This window comes from Octopus sinensis, linkage group LG6, assembly GCF_006345805.1.
Source record: "Octopus sinensis linkage group LG6, ASM634580v1, whole genome shotgun sequence".
NCBI classification, from domain to species: Eukaryota; Metazoa; Mollusca; class Cephalopoda; order Octopoda; family Octopodidae; genus Octopus; species Octopus sinensis.
In genome coordinates, this window is record NC_043002.1 from 32,418,085 (window position 1) to 32,438,084 (window position 20,000).

General features: G+C 37.3%; 1 protein-coding gene across 1 annotated transcript in view; it reads right to left on the reverse strand.

The window, feature by feature from the left end:
• Positions 1 to 20,000, reverse strand: part of LOC115213197 (mucin-4-like) — a gene marked incomplete at its 5' end in the record, with an annotated part of 363,030 nt that overhangs the window by 18,860 nt on the left and 324,170 nt on the right. Inside the window, 4 exons of the mRNA XM_036503503.1 lie at positions 8,929 to 8,963; positions 10,109 to 10,211; positions 15,347 to 15,381; positions 19,313 to 19,415. Of these exons, the coding sequence (XP_036359396.1) occupies positions 8,929 to 8,963; positions 10,109 to 10,211; positions 15,347 to 15,381; positions 19,313 to 19,415 (276 nt within the window). The remainder of the gene's footprint in view (positions 1 to 8,928; positions 8,964 to 10,108; positions 10,212 to 15,346; positions 15,382 to 19,312; positions 19,416 to 20,000) is intronic.

The following is a 20,000-nucleotide window of genomic DNA, read 5'->3' on the forward strand; positions in this document are numbered from 1 at the left end:
AGGGCAATCACAAAAAAGATAGATGGCATGACAGGCCTCGACTATTGGGGTCGACTAGAAAAGCTAAAACTCTATTCTCTCCAACGTCGTCGTGAGCGCTACATCATCTGCATGATGTGGAAAATATTCCATCAGCATTGCCCAAATGATGTTGGCATCACCTTTAAGGTACATCCAAGGCTTGGGCCCCGTGCCATCCGCCCAAAACAAAAATCGCACTCTCATCTCATAACAACAATACGGCACAATTATTTCACCTCAATTGGCCCCGCTCTCTTTAACATTACACCAAAACACATTAAAACAGAAACTGACCCTATAGGGTTCAAGAAGTCTTTGGACAGATTCCTTCAAGAAATCCCGGATAAACCCCCTACACCCGGATATGTCTCTGTAAACAATAACTCTCTACTTGAGTGGGCCATAGTGCCCAAATTCTGACTTGAAAGACTTCACCAGGTGGTGCTATTAAGTTAGACATGGCCTGGGCCAATAATGGCCGAAACCTATCAAAGTATCAAAGTATCAAAGTATATATATATATATATATATATATACACTTTTTTTCTAGTTTCAGCTCAGAGCTGCGGCCATGCTGATGCACTGCCGTTTTGTGCTACACTGTTATTGCGTCGAACCTCGTCTAATATGTGGCACTTGGTGAAGAATGGAGTTTGATACAGCTACTCTCATTTGCACCTCTTGCCGTGAGGTAAGTTCCTCAGACTCTTTGGAAGAATATCAAAAAGCTGTGGGCCCTTGAAACCCAGGCTGTTGCAGAAGCTGGTCCTGAAGCGCGATAGCATTGCTGGGATCTTTGACACTATGCAGTGTCGTCCCGTTCTAGCATTGATGTAGCTTACAATGCCAAAATTTGGCACAATTCCTTCCATGATCTTCCAGACATATATTACTGCATACCTCTCCCGTCTTCTCTCCAGGGAGTACAGTCTTAGCTGTTTCAACCTTTCCCAGTAGCTGAGCTGTTGCAAAGAGACGAACTTCTTTGCGAATCTTCTCTGGATTGCTTCAAGGTCCGCTGTTAATTTTACACTGGTTGGTGACCATAGCTGTGAGCAGTAATCCAGGCGACTGAAGACGAATGTCCGACAGAGGACCATCATGGTTTCCTTATCTCTGGTTCTGAATGTTCTTAGGATCCACCCAGCAATTCGTCTGCACTTTGTCGCCATCCTGGTAATGTGCACTTGGAAAGAGGTATCATCACTCATGTCGATACCCAGGTCCCTCACAGACTTAGGCTCTGGGATTGAAATTCCCTGTGGACCGATGTATCCTGTAAGTTTAATATTCAGTTTTGGATGCTGGTAGCGCAGGGCCTGGAATTTTTCAGCATTAAACTGCATATTATTATGCTCAGCCCATCTGTAGATTGAGTCCAACTCCTGCTGCAGGTGTGCAACATCGCTGGGGTTCTGTATTTTCTGCGAGACTTTCGTATCGTCTGCATAGCTGGCCAGAGTGGCTATCCGGGAATTTGAGGGCATATCTGAGAGGGCCACTATAAAAAGCAGTGGTCCCAAGACAGTGCCCTGTGGAACACCGCTCACTATTTGTGTGTTCATAGAGGTGGCTCCATTAACCACTACTGCCTGACTCCTATCTTTCAGGAAGTCATGCAACCACACTCCAAGTTTTCCAGCTATGCCGAGGTCACGTAGTTTGTGGCATATCATACCATGATCCACCTTGTCAAAAGCTTTTGCAAAATCAAGGTAGATTACGTCCACATTTGATTTGTTGAGTAACTGCCTCAACACCCAGTCATAATGCTGTAAGAGCTGGGTCAGGCAGCTCCTACCTGGTCGAAAACCATGCTGGGTATTACTCAGCAAGTTATTTTCCTCAAGGAATACGATTAGTTTCTTTCTGACTATCCACTGATGTGTGAAGTCAGAGAGATAGGCCTATAGTTTTTGGCATCTGCTCTACTTCCCCCTTTATGTATTGGGCATATTATTCCCTCCTTCAGCTTGCTTGGCAGTTTGCCATTCGCAAGAAAGCTCTGGAAGAGAATCTTGAGGGGTTTTGCCAGGGCATGCTTACACGCTTTGAGGAGGATGGCTGGGAAACCGTCTGGACCAGCAGCTGAGTTTGTGTCCACTTCATCTATGGCTAGTAGGGCATCTTTTTCGCTAATGTCAATACATTCTATTGTAACCGCCTCGCTGGTTATAGGTGAGGCGGCAAAGAAGTCCACTGGTTCGTTCACTTGTCTGTGTTCCAACGGGGTGGTAAAGACACTTTTGAACTGGTCATTCAGCATCTCACTGATCATAGTTGGACAGTCTGTGAGGGAGTCATCCTTTTGGAGGAGGGGTCCTATCTTGTAGTGCACTGAGACTGTTTCTTTTGCGTAATGAAAGAAGGCCTTTGGGTTTGATTTAATGTTTTTTATAACCCAGGCTTCTTTGTCTGCTTTCTCCTTCACATAGGATTGTTGCAGCCTTTTTTCGATCTCCATCGGTGTTGTTTTTAGGCGGGACGTTTCGCTACTTTTGGGATGTTGGTTGAGACGATTTGCAACCTTCGTCCGTCGTCTCATGAGGATCTTCCTGTCTCTTGGAATCTTGCTCCTATTTGTTTTGGCCTTGTGCTCTGGGACATATTTCTGGCATACGGCTTGCATAGAAGACATGAAACATTATTTCCTTCTTCTTCCCTCTCCCTTCCCCTCTTTCTCTTTAGCACTCACCTCAGATACAAACACACACACACACACACACATACACATACACACATATTCTCTCTCTCACTTTCTCCTCATCCATCTCATCCTCTTGTGCTGTCTTACATTCCTCCCCATCACTACGAAACTCTATAAAATGATTAAAATTCCCCACAAAGGAACTTAGTTTGATTTGAAAACCCCACTGGAATGGGAGAAAGGGCTAATGATCTAAGTGATATGATATATATATAAAAAAGTAATATATAAATAAATATCTGTAAATATAAACCATCCGATCTTCTGATTACCTCATTTCTTCTAATATACATACATATATATATATATATATATATATATATATATATATATACATATATATACATATATATATATATATATATATATAATATATATATATATATATATATATACATATATCTATATCTATATATAATTACATTATATAAAAGGGCTTAGTAAAATAAATTACTTTGCCGCATACTGAACTCATTAGAAATAGCAGCTAAAAAATCTTTTTTAAAACTATTTCCAATACTTAAAGAAAACCTCTCTCATATTGTTTGCTCAATTCAACTCACGAAAGTATGGGGGTAGAGACATTAAAAAATCAAATGCAAAGGTTATTTGAGACGTACGTTTCAGATTAGTCAAAATCGACACTTCTATCATCAGCTCAGAACTCCCTGGTTTGGATTTGAAAACACTGAAAGTGGGAGCATACCCTTTCGGCTTGTTATCGCTTCTGAAGATCTGCTCGAAACTAACAGTGCCAACAAACTCAAATATGCAAGCGAAGAATTTCTGCTCTCCCCTTTCCACCAGCGTGGGTTAAAATCAGCAAACACTATGCTTTTTTCGGTAAAATCCCTTTTATATAATGTAATAATTTGAATTCGCCTTAAATGGTCCCTTTGCATACTGAATACTTGGTGAAATTGATTAATTAATTAATTTTACCCTCAATTGTTGAAATTATATCTATATATATATATATATATATATATTACATATATATACATATATATATCTATATATATATATATACATACATATTATATATATATACATAATATATTATATATATATATATATATATATATATATATATATATATTATATATATATATACATATAGGAATCAGTGTGCAATGTTCTATTAAAAAGGAAAACTATAAGTGTCACTAAATATGACTAGGGTGCTAGAAATAAGAGCTAAAATGTTCTAATATTGTAGTCAAAGCACATAATTGTAGAAATATAATCGTCCGAAAGCACCAGTCAAGAATTACTTGTAACGACCGGTCAGTTTCAGCAATTTCCATTACCTCATCAGTGAGGACTGGGTCGACTTCGACAGTTTCAGGCCTGAATTCTCTGTCAGTATATGTTTTTACAATAAAAATCAATGGATGATTTAGCAAATCACTGATGTCTATACAAAAATATTAATATCGACAGCAGCATGCAATGTTTTGCCAAAAAGGTAAGCTGTGATTGTTACTGAAGATTACTTAGATATTAGAAGCACTTACATACTAGAAATAAGAACTAAAATGTTCTAATGTAATCAAATAATTGCATATAAATGCATATATATATATATTACGTACATACATGCATATATGTGGTAACATCGTAGATTTCGTCATGGTATATGCTTGGCTGATGAAAATAGAATAAAATATGGGTGGCAGACATATCTTGTAAAATCTGAAACCTGCAGGTCGCACATTATCCTTTTCCGGGTATTTCATCTTTCAGATGTTCTCCCTGGAGGTAAGACGTTTTTCTCTAGTTTGTTGCATATACGCATTTTTACTAATAATACGCGGTGAAGCTATACATTAGCGTCGTATTTTTACGTTCGCTATTTCCAGTAAATATCGGTACTTAGTTGTGCCATTTATTTACTACTTTGTGTGTATATATATATTATATATATATATATAATATATATATATATATATATATATATATATATATTGGGCTGTCTGGTAAGTTCGTGCCAATTTATAGTAGCTTACCTTTCGACTTATTTTAGAACGTGGTTGAATCCATAAAATAGGATTTGACTACACCTCCATTTAAAGCACAGTTTAAACTATCTTTTCGTGGAAGAAGGTTTATGTTCCTATAACCTGTGTTAATGCTGTAACCCTTTAAAATGGAAGATAAGGAATTCATTTTCGGCACTTAATGCTTTTCTTTTTCCGTAAAGGGAAAATGCCTCACAAGCAAAAAAATATGCGCAGTTTACGGTGATCTTTCTTTATTCGAAAGAACTCTACGGAAGTGGTTCGCAAGGTTCCGAGCTGGAGATTGTAGCCTTATTGATAAACAGCGATCAGGCAGACCACCCACTACAGATGATGACCAAATCGTCATTAATTGAGAATAACCCACATTGCACAACCCGAGAATTGGCAGAAAGCCTCGACCTATCAAAATCCGTCATTCATGAGTACCTTGCAAAGCTTGGGTACACAAATCGTAACCATGTTTGGGTACCAGTGAGAAGAACCACTTGGGTCGCATTTTCATCTGTGATTCGCCTTGTAAACGGAATGAAAACGCCCCTTATTTAAAAACAAATTGTGATGGGTGATGAGAAACGGATTATCTACCGAAATGTTCAGAGAAAGTCATCCTGGAGTAAGCGATATGAGTCACCCTTAGCCACCCCAAAAGCGGATCTTCACCCTATAATAGTCTTGCTTTGTGTCTGGTGGGATTGGAAAGGAATTCTGTACTATGAGCTTCTCCCAAGTAACCAGACAATTAATTCTGAGAAATACTGCACACAACTGGACGGGTTAAAAGCAGCAATACAAAAGAAACGTCCAGAATTGGCCAACAGGAAAGATGCTGGTTTCCAATATGATAATGCAAGACCGCACGTTTCTTTGGGAAACCATGTTAATTGATGGACTGAGAATAGTGGCAAAGCGGGTGACTTAAATGAAATTCGAGTACAGATGTCCAAGATAATGTTAAAGTATAAATTACTCCTAGCATTAAATAATGTTCAGTTAATGTCGTTGATATATGCAATGAAATTTGGGTAGAATACTCACCACACCAGAATTACCTGTTTTTACATATAATTTGAAGTCAAACACTAAATTGCTTTGAACTTTAACTACTTAATCTCTTACCACTAGGCATTTATTTAAGACTATTGTTTGTAGGTATAAGACTAGAGAAGTTTCAGAATTTTTCCGATAAATATTGCTGACACTTTTATGGAGGTATACCAAGGAAGCGAATTCTGCTTCTAAAGGTATGTGCTTCCAGCAGCAATCCTCCACTGCCATGGATTGACATTCAATCCAAAGGTTTCACATAGACATCTGAATTGAGCCTAAACTATGTTCAAAGAAGTCTGGCGACTTAACGTCACCTACACGGAAGACGCACTAAAAGTCCCTCACAGTTTAGACGAAATTTGTTTTTGTGACACGTACTGTATCACATGGTTTGTAGGCAAGCCTTTTTTCTGGGAGTTGTGCAACTTGTCCCGACAAAATTTCTTTTGCATCATAGGAGACCCAGATCATCTACCACTTAATAGGATGCCTCAGCTTGGTCTAGCTTTCGACAAGCGGTTCCTTTAGGCCATCTGTATTAGTCAGTTGCACGTAGCCAGCTACACCGTGGCAACTTCAACACCCATCTCAACTCGACACATACCAGGCTCCAAGGCTCAGATCAACGCTTTCCGTGCCGTGTCCCTTCCTGATGACCTCGTTATCGTAGTTTCCACAGCAGTTGTCTATGTTACGACTTACAGCCTTTGCATTGTTCCCAAAGCATAGAGCAGCAATCATGATGTAATTTTGGAACCCGAAGCGAATCATCACGAAACAGGTCAGACCTATGTGTCAGCTATGTTTTTCCCAACTACAATTTTAGTTTTTATACTCTCCAATGTCTTTGGCTGTTCACTAATACGTAAAACTATTCCTTAAAAAGGGAAACATAAAAATATCATCAGAATTTGTACGAATACCTGGTATATATATATATATGTAAATTGCTAAACACTGATGCTGATCGCAGTTTAATCAATAAGCGTAGAAGCGAGGTAGAGCAATATAAATAGAGTGCGGGCAGTGGGACCAGTGGGGCCCTTCAAAATTTGAACCGCTTTACGATACTCCCTGTATTCTTCAGTTTTTGGGTGAATCACGCCAATAGCGTCTCTCCCCTCTAAGAACAAATGGGCGTGGCAAAGGTCTTAACGATGAAGAAGAGTCTGTTATCATCAAGGAAAATGTTAAAGGCACCTCTCTTCATGTCATTGCGGTGAAGATAGGTCGTGATGTGAACACGGTTAGACGATTCCTGAAGGATCTTTCGCCAAGGAAGAAAGACTGTGTTAGCTAGGGCTTTAAGGAATATTGGCTGCAAGTTACGTGAGAAACCTGGACAAACCAGCAAAGCCATTTTCACCACTTCCGGGCTTCCTCATGCACTGAAAACCATCAGAAATCGCATCCTCGGGACCATGGCTTCCGAGCGAGAAACCCTGAAACTGCCTCCTTTAACGTTCCGCCACAGGAGTTTGAGATGTCAATGCGCCCAAAAGTACATGACATTAGACGTGAGTTGTGTTTTGTTCACTGACGAAACCAGGGCGGCCCTTGACTGACCTGGCGGTTGAGGAAATGGTTGCGTCTATTTTGGAGATGAGCGTCACCAACGTTTACGACGTCAGCAGCAGGGTGGAGGAGTCATGTTGTTGGCTGGGTAGAGGAGTCATGTTGTAGACTGTCCACTACCATTGTACACTTCCGAACTGCTGTTCTCTAAATGATAGCTCGCTGGAAATTGAACTTGTAAACAAAGCCAAACTATTGTTGCAAACAGAATGAAAGTGAAGCGAAGCAAGCTGATATATTGATATAAAATATTAACATAATCTTAGTATTAAATATGTTACAGCAATGGGCATACATACCCAAATGCGCATCAAACGATTTTGTTTTTTCATAACTTCTAGAAAATGGGTATTTTTAATGAAATTTTCAACAAGTATGCTTCACATGGTGCAAGCTCCGATTGTATCTGAGTTTGTTGTGAAAATATTGTACTCGTGGGAAGTTGGGTATAGTTGCCTCCCCGATATAAGGTCAATAATACTGAATCATAATAAAAATAAGTGCCCCAGTAATTCCCTTGAAAAACACTGACACAGTAAATCTAAATATAGCTGTCTGGAAATAGAACTTCTCTGCAAGGCAAAAATCATGAACTCCAAAGGAGTAACAAAGACATATCGGAATGACGGGCGACTCGTTCAAGGAAAGATACACACAAATTCTGGCGTCATTCAGGGACAAAATAAAGGACTTGCCACATCCTTATCCAATATGATATGTGAATTGAAAAACAGGATGAGTAAGCAACCCCCAGATAACATGGAGTATTCTTGCTAGAACTAGAAAATATAAGAGACGTGGTACGAAATGTGAACTTTGTATTACTGAAAAGCTACATATCATCCAGTCTAAAGGTAACATCTGAAACATTATGAGTGAAACCTTCTCGCCTTACATTCACAAACAATATTTTACATTCCAGCATTTCAATAAGGTAGTACGACACACGCACCCGATCCTACGAAACTAGGTTTTTTTTCCCTAAAAGTGAGAATTAAATATATACATCATATGAACTGCACACATAGAAGACACATGATGATCTACCTCCATGTACAAACAAACATTACACATACCCAAAGTATTATATATAAACAAAAGCAACTTTCAGAACAATTTTTCTCCCTAAGCCCAAAAGCCAAGGGAGATAATCGTTCAGTGGGACCACTTGGTATCTTATTTTGTTTACGAGATTGTATCTGGAATTCCCATGATTTTTCATGTTTTAATCCAAAATGGAAACGAACACGAATTCCTCCATGCCACCGGCTTCAAAAATAAAGTATTTAAGTATTTTCTTAACTTGGAAACAATGGTAGCCTTAATACACAAATAAATAACTTGTATTCATCAATGTATGTTGCGCATTCACTCTCATTGTTCAAAATTTACACACACACACACACACACACACACACACACCACATATATATATATTATATATATATATATATATATATATTAACAATATTTAAGAAACTGATGGTTGACAAATCTATACTTGGGCGCCTATTAATTACACGAAAATGAGAAGTGATAAAAAAAAATACTCACAACGTGCCAATTCTCGTGTATGTGTTCGAAGAAGGCTGAAATAAGATGTAAAATATTAAACAATCATTTTAAGTGATGTTAGTTTAAAAACATTGTATTAACATACTGTTTTATTTAATTGCTGATGTGTAGAACTCTACTGCGATTAAGATGAGTTTGAGTGGCACACACTCGCGGAAACGCTCACAGAAACACATCCGCAAACTCGTATCTATTCATCCTTCCATTTATAAGTCTATATCCTTCTATGTATCAATCTGCATATCTATCTATATATCTATATCCATATATATATCTCTCTCTCTCTCTGTATAAACGAACAACGCATTGAATAAAATATCTGATGATACTTTACGTCGTAAAAGTAAACGAGATAGTGAGAGCTGGAAACTATGTGATGATAAATATAACGATAAACGTCGCCCTTATCAAGCCTAGCAAGGCTCATGGGCCCGGTTTCCAGGTTTCTGTGGTGTATGTGTTTCCCCCAGCTGGACAGGACGCCAGTCCATTGCAGCGTTACTCAAGAAACAGGAAGAGCGTTAGAGAAAGCTGTAGCGAAAGATTACCCCCCCCCCGTGCCGGAGCCTTGTAGAGTTTCAAGGTGTTTTCGCTCAATAAACACATAGAACACCCGTACTGGGAATCGAAACCGCGATCCTCCGACTGCGAGTCTACTGCCCTAACCACTGGGCCATTGCGCTTCCACGATCATAAATATACTTCATGTCAAAACTGAACTGCTATTTATTTCGATCAACTTCGAAAATATGAAGGGTAAAGTCGAGCCGACAAAATTTGAGTTTACAACGTAAATTCAAAAGAATTAGGCAACGTATTTTGTCCACGTGCTAGCGATTCTATCATCTTAATGCCTCCAAAAGAAAATGTAATAATCGTTTCAAACAAGACTAGCAATTTCGGAGGAAACGCAATTCGATTACATTGACCCCAGTACTCAATTGGTGCGCATTTTTTCGACAGTGGAAGAAAGAAAGCAAAGTTGACCGAATTGAAATTTGAAATCACAATATAACGTCAGAAGAAATGCCGCTAAGCATTTTGTCCGCGTGCTACCGATACTTCTAACTCACAGCCTTCAAATGAAAACTTAACTAGATCGTCATAACATTGAAGGGCATCGCAATAAGTATGTCTAGTTACAAAAAAATAAACTTACTCCGGGTGTAATTTCCACGTACTCCTGGAAATCTTCGTTAACATATATATTCTTTTTCTCCAAATTTGGATCGATTTCTTCGGAACGTTTATCTTCTTTTACACTGTGAAATACAAAATATTGTTACACATAAATATATTTAAATATCTGATATCCATCACTATTAATACACACACACACACACACACACACACACACACACACACACATATATATATATATATATATATATATATATATATATATATATATATATATATATATACATATATATATATATATATATATAAATATATATATATATATAGGAATCAGTGTGTAATGTTCTATTAAAAAGGAAAACTATAAGTGTCACTAAATATAATTAGGGTGCTAGAAACACCAACATTGCTAGAAATAAGAGCTAAAATGTTCTAATATTGTAGTCAAAGCACATAATTGTATACTGACTGAGACTATAATCGTCCGAAAGCACCAATCAAGAATTACTTGTAACGACCGGTCAGTTTCAGCAATTTCCGTTACCTCATCAGTAAGGACTGGGTCGACTTCGACAGTTTCAGGCCTGAATTCTCTGTCAGTATATGTTTTTACAATAAAAATCAGTGGATGATTACTAAATCACTGATGTCTATACAAAAATATTAATATCGACAGCAGCATGCAATGTTTTGCCAAAAAGGAAAGCTGTGATTGTCACTGAAGATTACTTAGATATTAGAAGCACTTACATACTAGAAATAAGAACTAAAATGTTCTAATGTAATCACATAATTGCATATAAATGCATATAAAATATACATACATACATGCATATATATATATATATATATATATATATATATATATTGGGTTGTTTGGTAAGTTCGTGCCAATTTATAGTAGCTTACCTTTCGACTTATTTTAGAACGTGGTTGAATCCATAAAATAGGATTTGACTACACATCTATTTAAAGCACAGTTTAAACTATCTTTTCGTGGAAGAAGGTTTATGTTCCTATAACCTGTGTTAATACTGTAACCCTTTAAAATGGAAGATAAGGAATTCATTTTCGGCACTTATTGCTTTTCTTTTACCGTAAAGGGCAAATGCCTCACAAGCAAAGAAATATGCGCAGTTTACGGTGATCTTTCTTTATTCGAAAGAACTCTACGGAAGTGGTTCGCAAGGTTCCGAGCTGGAGATTGTAGCCTTATTGATAAACAGCGATCAGGCAGACCACCCACTACAGATGATGACCAAATCATGTCATTAATTGAGAATAACCCACATTGCACAACCCGAGAATTGGCAGAAAGCCTCGACCTATCAAAATCCGTCATTCATGAGCACCTTGTAAAGCTTGGGTACACAAATCGTAACCATGTTTGGGTACCAGTGAGAAGAACCACTTGGTTCGCATTTCCATCTGTGATTCGCCTTGTAAACGGAATGAAAACGCACCTTATTTAAAAGCAAATTGTGACGGGTGATGAGAAACGGATTATCTACCGAAATGTTCAGAGAAAGTCATCCTGGAGTAAGCGATATGAGTTACCCTTAGCCACCCCAAAAGCGGATCTTCACCCTATAAAAGTCTTGCTTTGTGTCTGGTGGGATTGGAAAGGAATTCTGTACTATGAGCTTCTCCCAAGTAACCAGACAATTCTGAGAAATACTGCACACAACTGGACGGGTTAAAAGCAGCAATACAAAAGAAACGTCCAGAATTGGCCAACAGGAAAGGTGTTGGTTTCCAATATGATAATGCAAGACCGCACGTTTCTTTGGGAAACGATGTTAATTGATGGACTGAGAAAAGTGGCAAAGCAGGTGACTTAAATGAAATTCGAGTACAGATGTCCAAGATAATGTTAAAGTGTAAATTACTCCTGGCATTAAATAATATTGAAATGTGACAGGTTTACATAATGAATTTACAAAGTATAGGTATCAGTAATTTGAAAGGAAAATAAAGGTAAATTATAAAAAGAAAGGATGCTGAGTTCCATATTACCTGGAACATAATGAAACACACCTTATCATATTCAAATGATAGGTATGGGTGTAGATGTTATTGCACTGAAATATTGGAAAAACTAAAATGTTCAGTTAATGTCGTTGATATATCCAATGAAATTTGGGTAGAATACTCACCACACCAGAATTACTTTTTTTTCATATAATTTGAAGTCAAACACTAAATTGCTTTGAACTTTAACTACTTAATCTCTTACCACTAGGCATTTATTTAAGACTATTGTTTGTAGGTATAAGACTAGTGAAGTTTCAGAATTTTTCCGATAAATATTGCTGACACATTTATGGAGGTATAGCAAGGAAGCGAATTCTGCTTCTAAAGGTATGTGCTTCCAGTAGCAAGACATCTGAATTGAGCCTAAACCATGTTCAAAGAAGTCTGGCGACTTCACGTCACCTACACGGAAGACGCACTGAAAGTCCCTCACAGTTTAGACGAAATTTGTTTTATGACACGTACTGTATCACATGGTTTGTAGGCAAGCCTTTTTTCTGGGAGTTGCGCAACTTGTCCCGACAAAATTTCTTTTGCGTCATAGGAGACCCAGATCATCTACCACTTAATAGGATGCCTCAGCTTGGTCTAGCTTTCGACAAGCGGTTCCTTTAGGCATTCTGTATTAGTCAGTTGCACGTAGCCAGCTACACCGTGGCAACTTCAACACCCATCTCAACTCGACACATACCAGGCTCCAAGGCTCAGATCAACGCTTTCCGTGCCGTGTCCCTTCCTGATGACCACGTTATCGTAGTTTCCACAGCAGTTGTCTATGTTACGACTTACAGCCTTTGCATTGTTCCCAAAGCATAGAGCAGCAAACATGATGTTGTAATTTTGGAACCCGAAGCGAATCATCACGAAACAGGTAACACCAATGTGTCAGCTATGTTTTTCCCAACTACAATTTTAGTTTTTATACTCTCCAATGTCTTTGGCTGTTCACTAATACGTAAAGCTATTCCTTAAAAAGTGAAACATAAAAATATCATCAAAATTTGTACGAACAACTTGTATATATATATATATATATATAAAGTGCTAAACTCTGATGCTGATCACAGTTTAATCAATAAGTGTAGAAGCGAGGTAAGAGCAATATAAATAGAGTGCGGACAGTGGGACCAGTGGGGCCCTTCAAAATTTGAACCGCTTTACGATACTCCCTGTATTCTTCAGTTTTTGGGTGAATCACGCCAATAGCGTCTCTCCCCTCTATGAACAAATGGGCGTGGCAAAGGTCTTAACGATGAAGAAGAGTCTGTTATCATCAAGGAAGGTGTTAAAGGTACTTATCCTCATGTCATTGCGGTGAAGTAGGTCGTGATGTGAACACGGTTAGACGATTCCTGAAGGATCTTTCGCCAAGGAAGAAAGACTGTGTTAGCTAGGGCTTTAAGGAATATTGGCTGCAAGTTACGTGAGAAACCTGGACAAACAAGCAAAGCCATTTTCACCACTTCCGGGCTTCCTCATGCACTGGAAACCATCAGAAATCGCATCCTCGGGACCATGGCTTCCGAGCGAGAAACCCTGTAACTCTCTCCTTTAACGTTCAGTCACAATAGTTTGAGATGTCAATGCGCCTAAAAGTACATGACATTAGACGTGTGTTGAGTTTTGTTCGCTGACGAAACCAGGACGGCCCTTGGCGGACCTGGCGGTTGAGGAAATGGTTGCGTCTATTTTGGAGATGAGCATCACCAACGTTTACGACGTCAGAAGCAGGGTGGAGGAGTCATGTTGTAGGCTGTCCACTACCATTGTACACTTCCGAACTGCTGTTCTCTAAATGATAGCTGGCTGGAAATTGAACTTGTAAACAAAGCCAAACTATTGTTGCAAACAGAATGAAAGTGAAGCGAAGCAAGCTGATATATTGATATAAAATATTAATGTAATCTTAGTATAAAATATATGTTAAAGCAATGGGCATACATACCCAAATGCGCATCAAACGATTTTGTTTATTCATAACTTCTAGAAAATGGGTATTTTTAATGAAATTTTCAACAAGTATGTTTCAGATGGTGCAAGCTCCGATTGTATCTGAGTTTGATGTGAAAATAATGTTCTCGAGGGAAGTTGGCTATAGTTGCCTCCCCGATTTAAATCAATAATACTGAATCATAAAAAAAATAAGTCTCCCAGTAATTCCTTTGAAAAACACTGTCACAGTAAATCTAACAACATCTGCCCTCTAAATATAGCTGTCTGGAAATAGAACTTCTCTGCAAGGCAAAAATCATGAACTCCAAAGGAGTAACAAAGACATATCGGAATGACGGGCGACTCGTTCAAGGAAAGATACACACAAATTCTGGCGTCATTCAGGGACAAAATAAAGGACTTGCCACATCCTTATCCAATATGATATGTAAATTGAAAAACAGGATGAGTAAGCAACCCCCAGATAACATGGAGTATTCTTGCTAGAACTAGAAAATACAAGAGACGTGGTACGAAATGTGAACTTTGTATTACTGAAAAGCTACATATCATCCAGTCTAAAGGTAACATCTGAAACATTATGAGTGAAACCTTCTCGCCTTACATTCACAAACAATATTTTACATTCCAGCATTTCAATAAGGTAGTACGACACACGCACCCGATCCTACGAGACAAGGTTTTTTTTCCCTAAAAGTGAGAATTAAATATATACATCATATGAACTGCACACATAGAAGACACATGATGATCTACCTCCATGTACAAACAAACATTACACATACCCAAAGTATTATATATAAACAAAAGCAACTTTCAGAACAATTTTTCTCCCTAAGCCCAAAAGCCAAGGGAGATGATCGTTCAGTGGATCCACTTGGTATCTTATTTTGTTTACGAGATTTTATCTGGAATTCCCATGATTTTTCATGTTTTAATCCAAACTGGAAACGAAAACGAATTCCTCCATGCCACCGGCTTCAAAAGTAAACTATTTAAGTATTTTCTTAACTTGGAAACAATGGTAGCCTTAATACACAAATAAATAACTTGTATTCATCAATGTATGTTGCGCATTCACTCTCATTGTTCAAAATTTACACACACACACACACACACACACACACACACACACACACATAATATATATATATATATATATATATATATATATATATATATAACAATATTTAAGAAACTGATGGTTGACAAATCTATACTTGGGCGCCTATTAATTACACGAAAATGAGAAATGAAAAAAATTACTCACAACGTGCTAATGTTCGTGTATTTGTTCGAAGAAGGCTGAAATAAGATGTAAAATATTAAACAATCATTTTAAGTGATGTTAGTTTAAAAACATTGTATTAACATACTGTTTTATTTAATTGCTGATGTGTAGAACTCTACTGCGATTAAGATGCGTTTGAGTGGCACACACTCGCGGAAACGTTCACAGAAACACATCCACACACTCGTATCTATTCATCCTTCCATTTATAAGTCTATATCCTTCTATGTATCAATCTGCATATCTATCTATATATCTATATCCATCTCTCTCTCTCTCTCTCTCTCTCTCTCTCTCTCTCTCTCTCTCTCTCTCTCTCTCTCTGTATGTATATATATATATATATATATATACTAGCAGAATTGCCCGGCGTTGCTCGGGGCTGAATTACTTGAAAGTACTGTTAATGATTGCACTGAATGATGATTATTATTCAGGCAAATATTGATATAAGTTTACGCTGGGAGATAAGGACTTAACGATCAAACGCGTGCCATTGCATTGTTTTGGGGCAACCAAATTTCTGATGAGCATTATAGGGGCACCAACTTTAAGTTTGAGAATGTGTGGTGGTAGTCCGGGGTGCTCAAAGTAACTGAGTACCTCTATTGGATAGTTAATGACGTCCTCTGTCGATAGACTGATATATATAGACTTCCCCAGGAATGAGTTTTAGCATTTCATCATTAATATGGTGAATAGTTTTATTCCTTGGGGCCAGTATAGCCTTTTGGCCAATTCAATCCATATTCTGATAATTAGCTTGTAGATCTTGGAACACTGCATCTCTGAGATCAGAAGGCGTCTTAACAATGGTACAAATGGAATCGATGTCAATATTACCATTTTCATCCCCTGGTATTTTGCCTACGCCAAGTGCAATGAGGGTGTGAGGAAATGCTGTTGATGTGATATTACGTCGCATATGAGCACGCATATTGGTGTGAAGTTTGAGAGTTACTTCCCTTTATTTAAAAAATGCATTAAAATGGGAAAAAATGATGGTGAATTATTTGTAAAATCGTAGACTCATCGTAGACGCGCGCTAATACCCAGAAGGGCTCGATATGAATCACTACTATAAGATACTCGGTTTTGGTTAAACTGCATCGCAAAATGTGGGAGTAGTTAGGAATCTAAATCGGAGTAGACAGATACACAACCTTTCTTTTATATATAAAGATTTTCGTCCTAAAAAACTTTGTATGGAGTGAATGGTTACCTCTATGGAAATATATACACACACATTATACATACATGTGTGTATAGATGAATATATAAATACATTTAAATATCTATATACACTTTTGGACGATCTTTCTGCTTCTTAGAGATAACTTTAGATCTTATTTTCGTCTTTAAAAACTTTGTATGGAGTGAATGGTTACCTCTATGGAAATATATACACACACGTTATACATACATGTCTGCATAGATGAATATATAATACATTTAAATATCTATATACACTTTTGGACGATCTTTCTGCTTCTTAGAGATAACTTTAGATCTTATTTTCGTCTTTAAAAACTTTGTATGGAGTGAATGGTTACCTCTATGGAAATATATACACACACGTTATACATACATGTCTGCATAGATGAATATATAAATACATTTAAATATCTATATACACTTTTGGGCGATCTTTCTGTTACTTGGATATACTTTAGATCTTATATTCGTCCTAAATAACTTTGTATGAATTGAAAAAGAAAATGAATTGAAATTCTTAAGAAAGGAATTTGTTTACATACATGTGTAAAATGGCAAATGTTTGTGCAGTTGTCCGATGGAACTGATGTATTATAATGAATAGTCCTTCTTCTTGTGAATATTAATTTGATTAATATGAACTGAAAACCAGTGGTGTAGCATAGGTGATCTTCTAGCAAAAAGGATGACCAGTCTGAATGGGTCATCCCTGTCACACACACACACACACGCACCCTCACACACACGCACACACACACAGACACACACGCACACACACACTCACACACACACACACACACATACACACACACACACGTTAGCTTACAATGTCTGTCAACAATTGACACTGTCGTATATATTAGCGTGTCTATGTGTCTAAAGAGGAAGTGGGAGTAATAGGCAGAGTAAAGGCTTCAAAGTGAAATGTTAAAATATTGAGTTTTCTCGAATTTTGTCTTAATTGGGGGTGAAATTGAAAGAAATTGTGTATGGCATGACCCAATGGAAGTACTTTGAAAAATCATAGGTAAAGTCTAATTGAAGAAATTGTGTGAGGAGTAAATCGTTATGTATTTATTTGTTTCTGTTTGCTGCTTTTTTTTTTGAGTAGTGTTGTAAGGTAGACTTGCAAAGAGAAAGTAGTAGAAATTAGGGTGATAGCATTAGTGAGGCAGTTCACTCCGTTTGTGTGTGTGTGCGTGTGCTCTAGCCCACACTAAGAAAAGCATTTCACTTACACACCACAAAGTGAGTTTTCTCGAAATTTTGCTTAATTGGGGTTGAAATTTTAAAAACTGTACCTGGCACGACCCGATGCATTCTACTCTTAAAAATGCTAGGTAAATTGTAATTGAAGAAATCCTATATTGTAGATTTCTATAAGAGACAAAGGAGGCAGATAAAATCTGCCTTTTATAATAAGATATATATATATATATATATATATATATATATATATATATATATATATATATATATATATATATATATATATATATATACCGGAGTAAACACATAAATGTGAAATAAGGTGGAAAAAAGAGTACTCAAATACCAGAGCTAGAGTAATATGCTTTATTTAAAAGCAGCAGAAATTAACAAAAGCTGTTGTTAATTTCTGCTGCTTTTAAATAAAGTATATATATATATATATATATATATATATATATATATATCAAATAATTAAGGTGTCTTGACGAAATATAGAACCAAAAAGGAAAAATTCAACTGTCACTGATATTGACAGAAGGTGAGCGTAGCACATACATTGCTAGAGAAAAACATAGCACACAAGCATGGCACACATCTCTAGACTGAGAGGGACGTTAACCGCCCCACAGTGAATGAATATAATGTATTGCGTATCGGCAGTAATAGTCCCTCGCTGAACCTAAGCCAATTTCTACCTGCCAGAATAAACCAAAAGAATCAATGGTTCGACTATGTGCGATGGAGTAGTACTACTGCTGAGCTTTAATTTCAAGCTCATTTTGGCTCGCCAATATAGTAATCTCGCTCGCTTTGGGTGTTAAACTCCCATGTCAGTACATAGACTTGTGCTATGTCTGTGAAGATAAGGGTCTTCATACATACATACATACATATATATATATATATATATATATATATATATATAATATATATATATATATATATATATATATATATATATATACATACATGTATGTATACATATATATGCGTGTGTGTGTGGTAATAGTATCAACACCATATTACACTGCATAAACCAAAGACACATTTCGGTAAATTATTGGAAGGGTGAAAGAAACAGTCGGTGTTGGGATCTTTTTGATTATAAATTTACATGGTTCTTATTTTATCAAAACTCCGGAAATACGAAGGACAAAGCTAACCACGACGGAATTTGAGCTCACATCGTAAAGCCAGAATAAAATAGGCGAAGCATTTTGTCCACGAGAGAGCGATTCTACCAGTTTAATGCATTCGCAAGAAAATTTGATAATTGCTTCAAGAACAGCAACTTCAAAGAAGAATGTAAGTCGTCACATTGACCCTAGTGCTCAATTAGCACTTATTTTATCGGAACTGGAATAATGAAAACAAAGTCAGTTTCATTGAAATTTGAACTCACAGGGTAACGCTATAAGAATGCTGCTAGCATTTCTGCCATCACACTGCCTTCACAAGAAAATTTAATTAGGTCGGCATAACAGTGAAAAATATTTAGTTACAGAATAATAAGCTTACACTTAGTTCAATTTCAACGTACTCTCCGATATCTTTTTCTATATCGTTCCTCTCTACCTTTGTACGTCGACTGCTTTCTGCACGAATTCTATCTACTTGTACGCTGTAAAATATAAAATATTGATATGAATAAGTATTTTTAAATATTTAATATCTATCACTGTATGTTATGTGTGTGTATGTGTGTGTGTTTGTGTGTGCGCGCGCCATCTAGTGCGAACACACTATCTTTAAGATAACATATCTTAAATTCGTTTGATGCCATTCACTCGTACACAATAGTGTATATGCGTAAGTATACGTTTGGTATGCAGGTGGGAAGAATGGTGGTAAGACACGCATTATGAACAACGGAAAACATAGGAAAATATCGGGAAACGGGGACGTAAATACATCTACATCGATTGTCAAGCAATGGTGGGGAGACAAACACAGACATGCAAGAACACACACACACGCACACACACACACACACACACACACACACACACACACACACACACACATATATATATATACATAGAACGAGCTTCTTTCGGTTCTATCGGTCTCTATTACTGAACCACTAAGACACGGGGACGTAAGCACACCAACATCGGTTGTCAGGCCTGGACAAACACAGGCATACAGACACATGCACACGCAAGTGAGGTGGCCGAGAGGCTGGCGGCTCTAAACCGGATCTGGT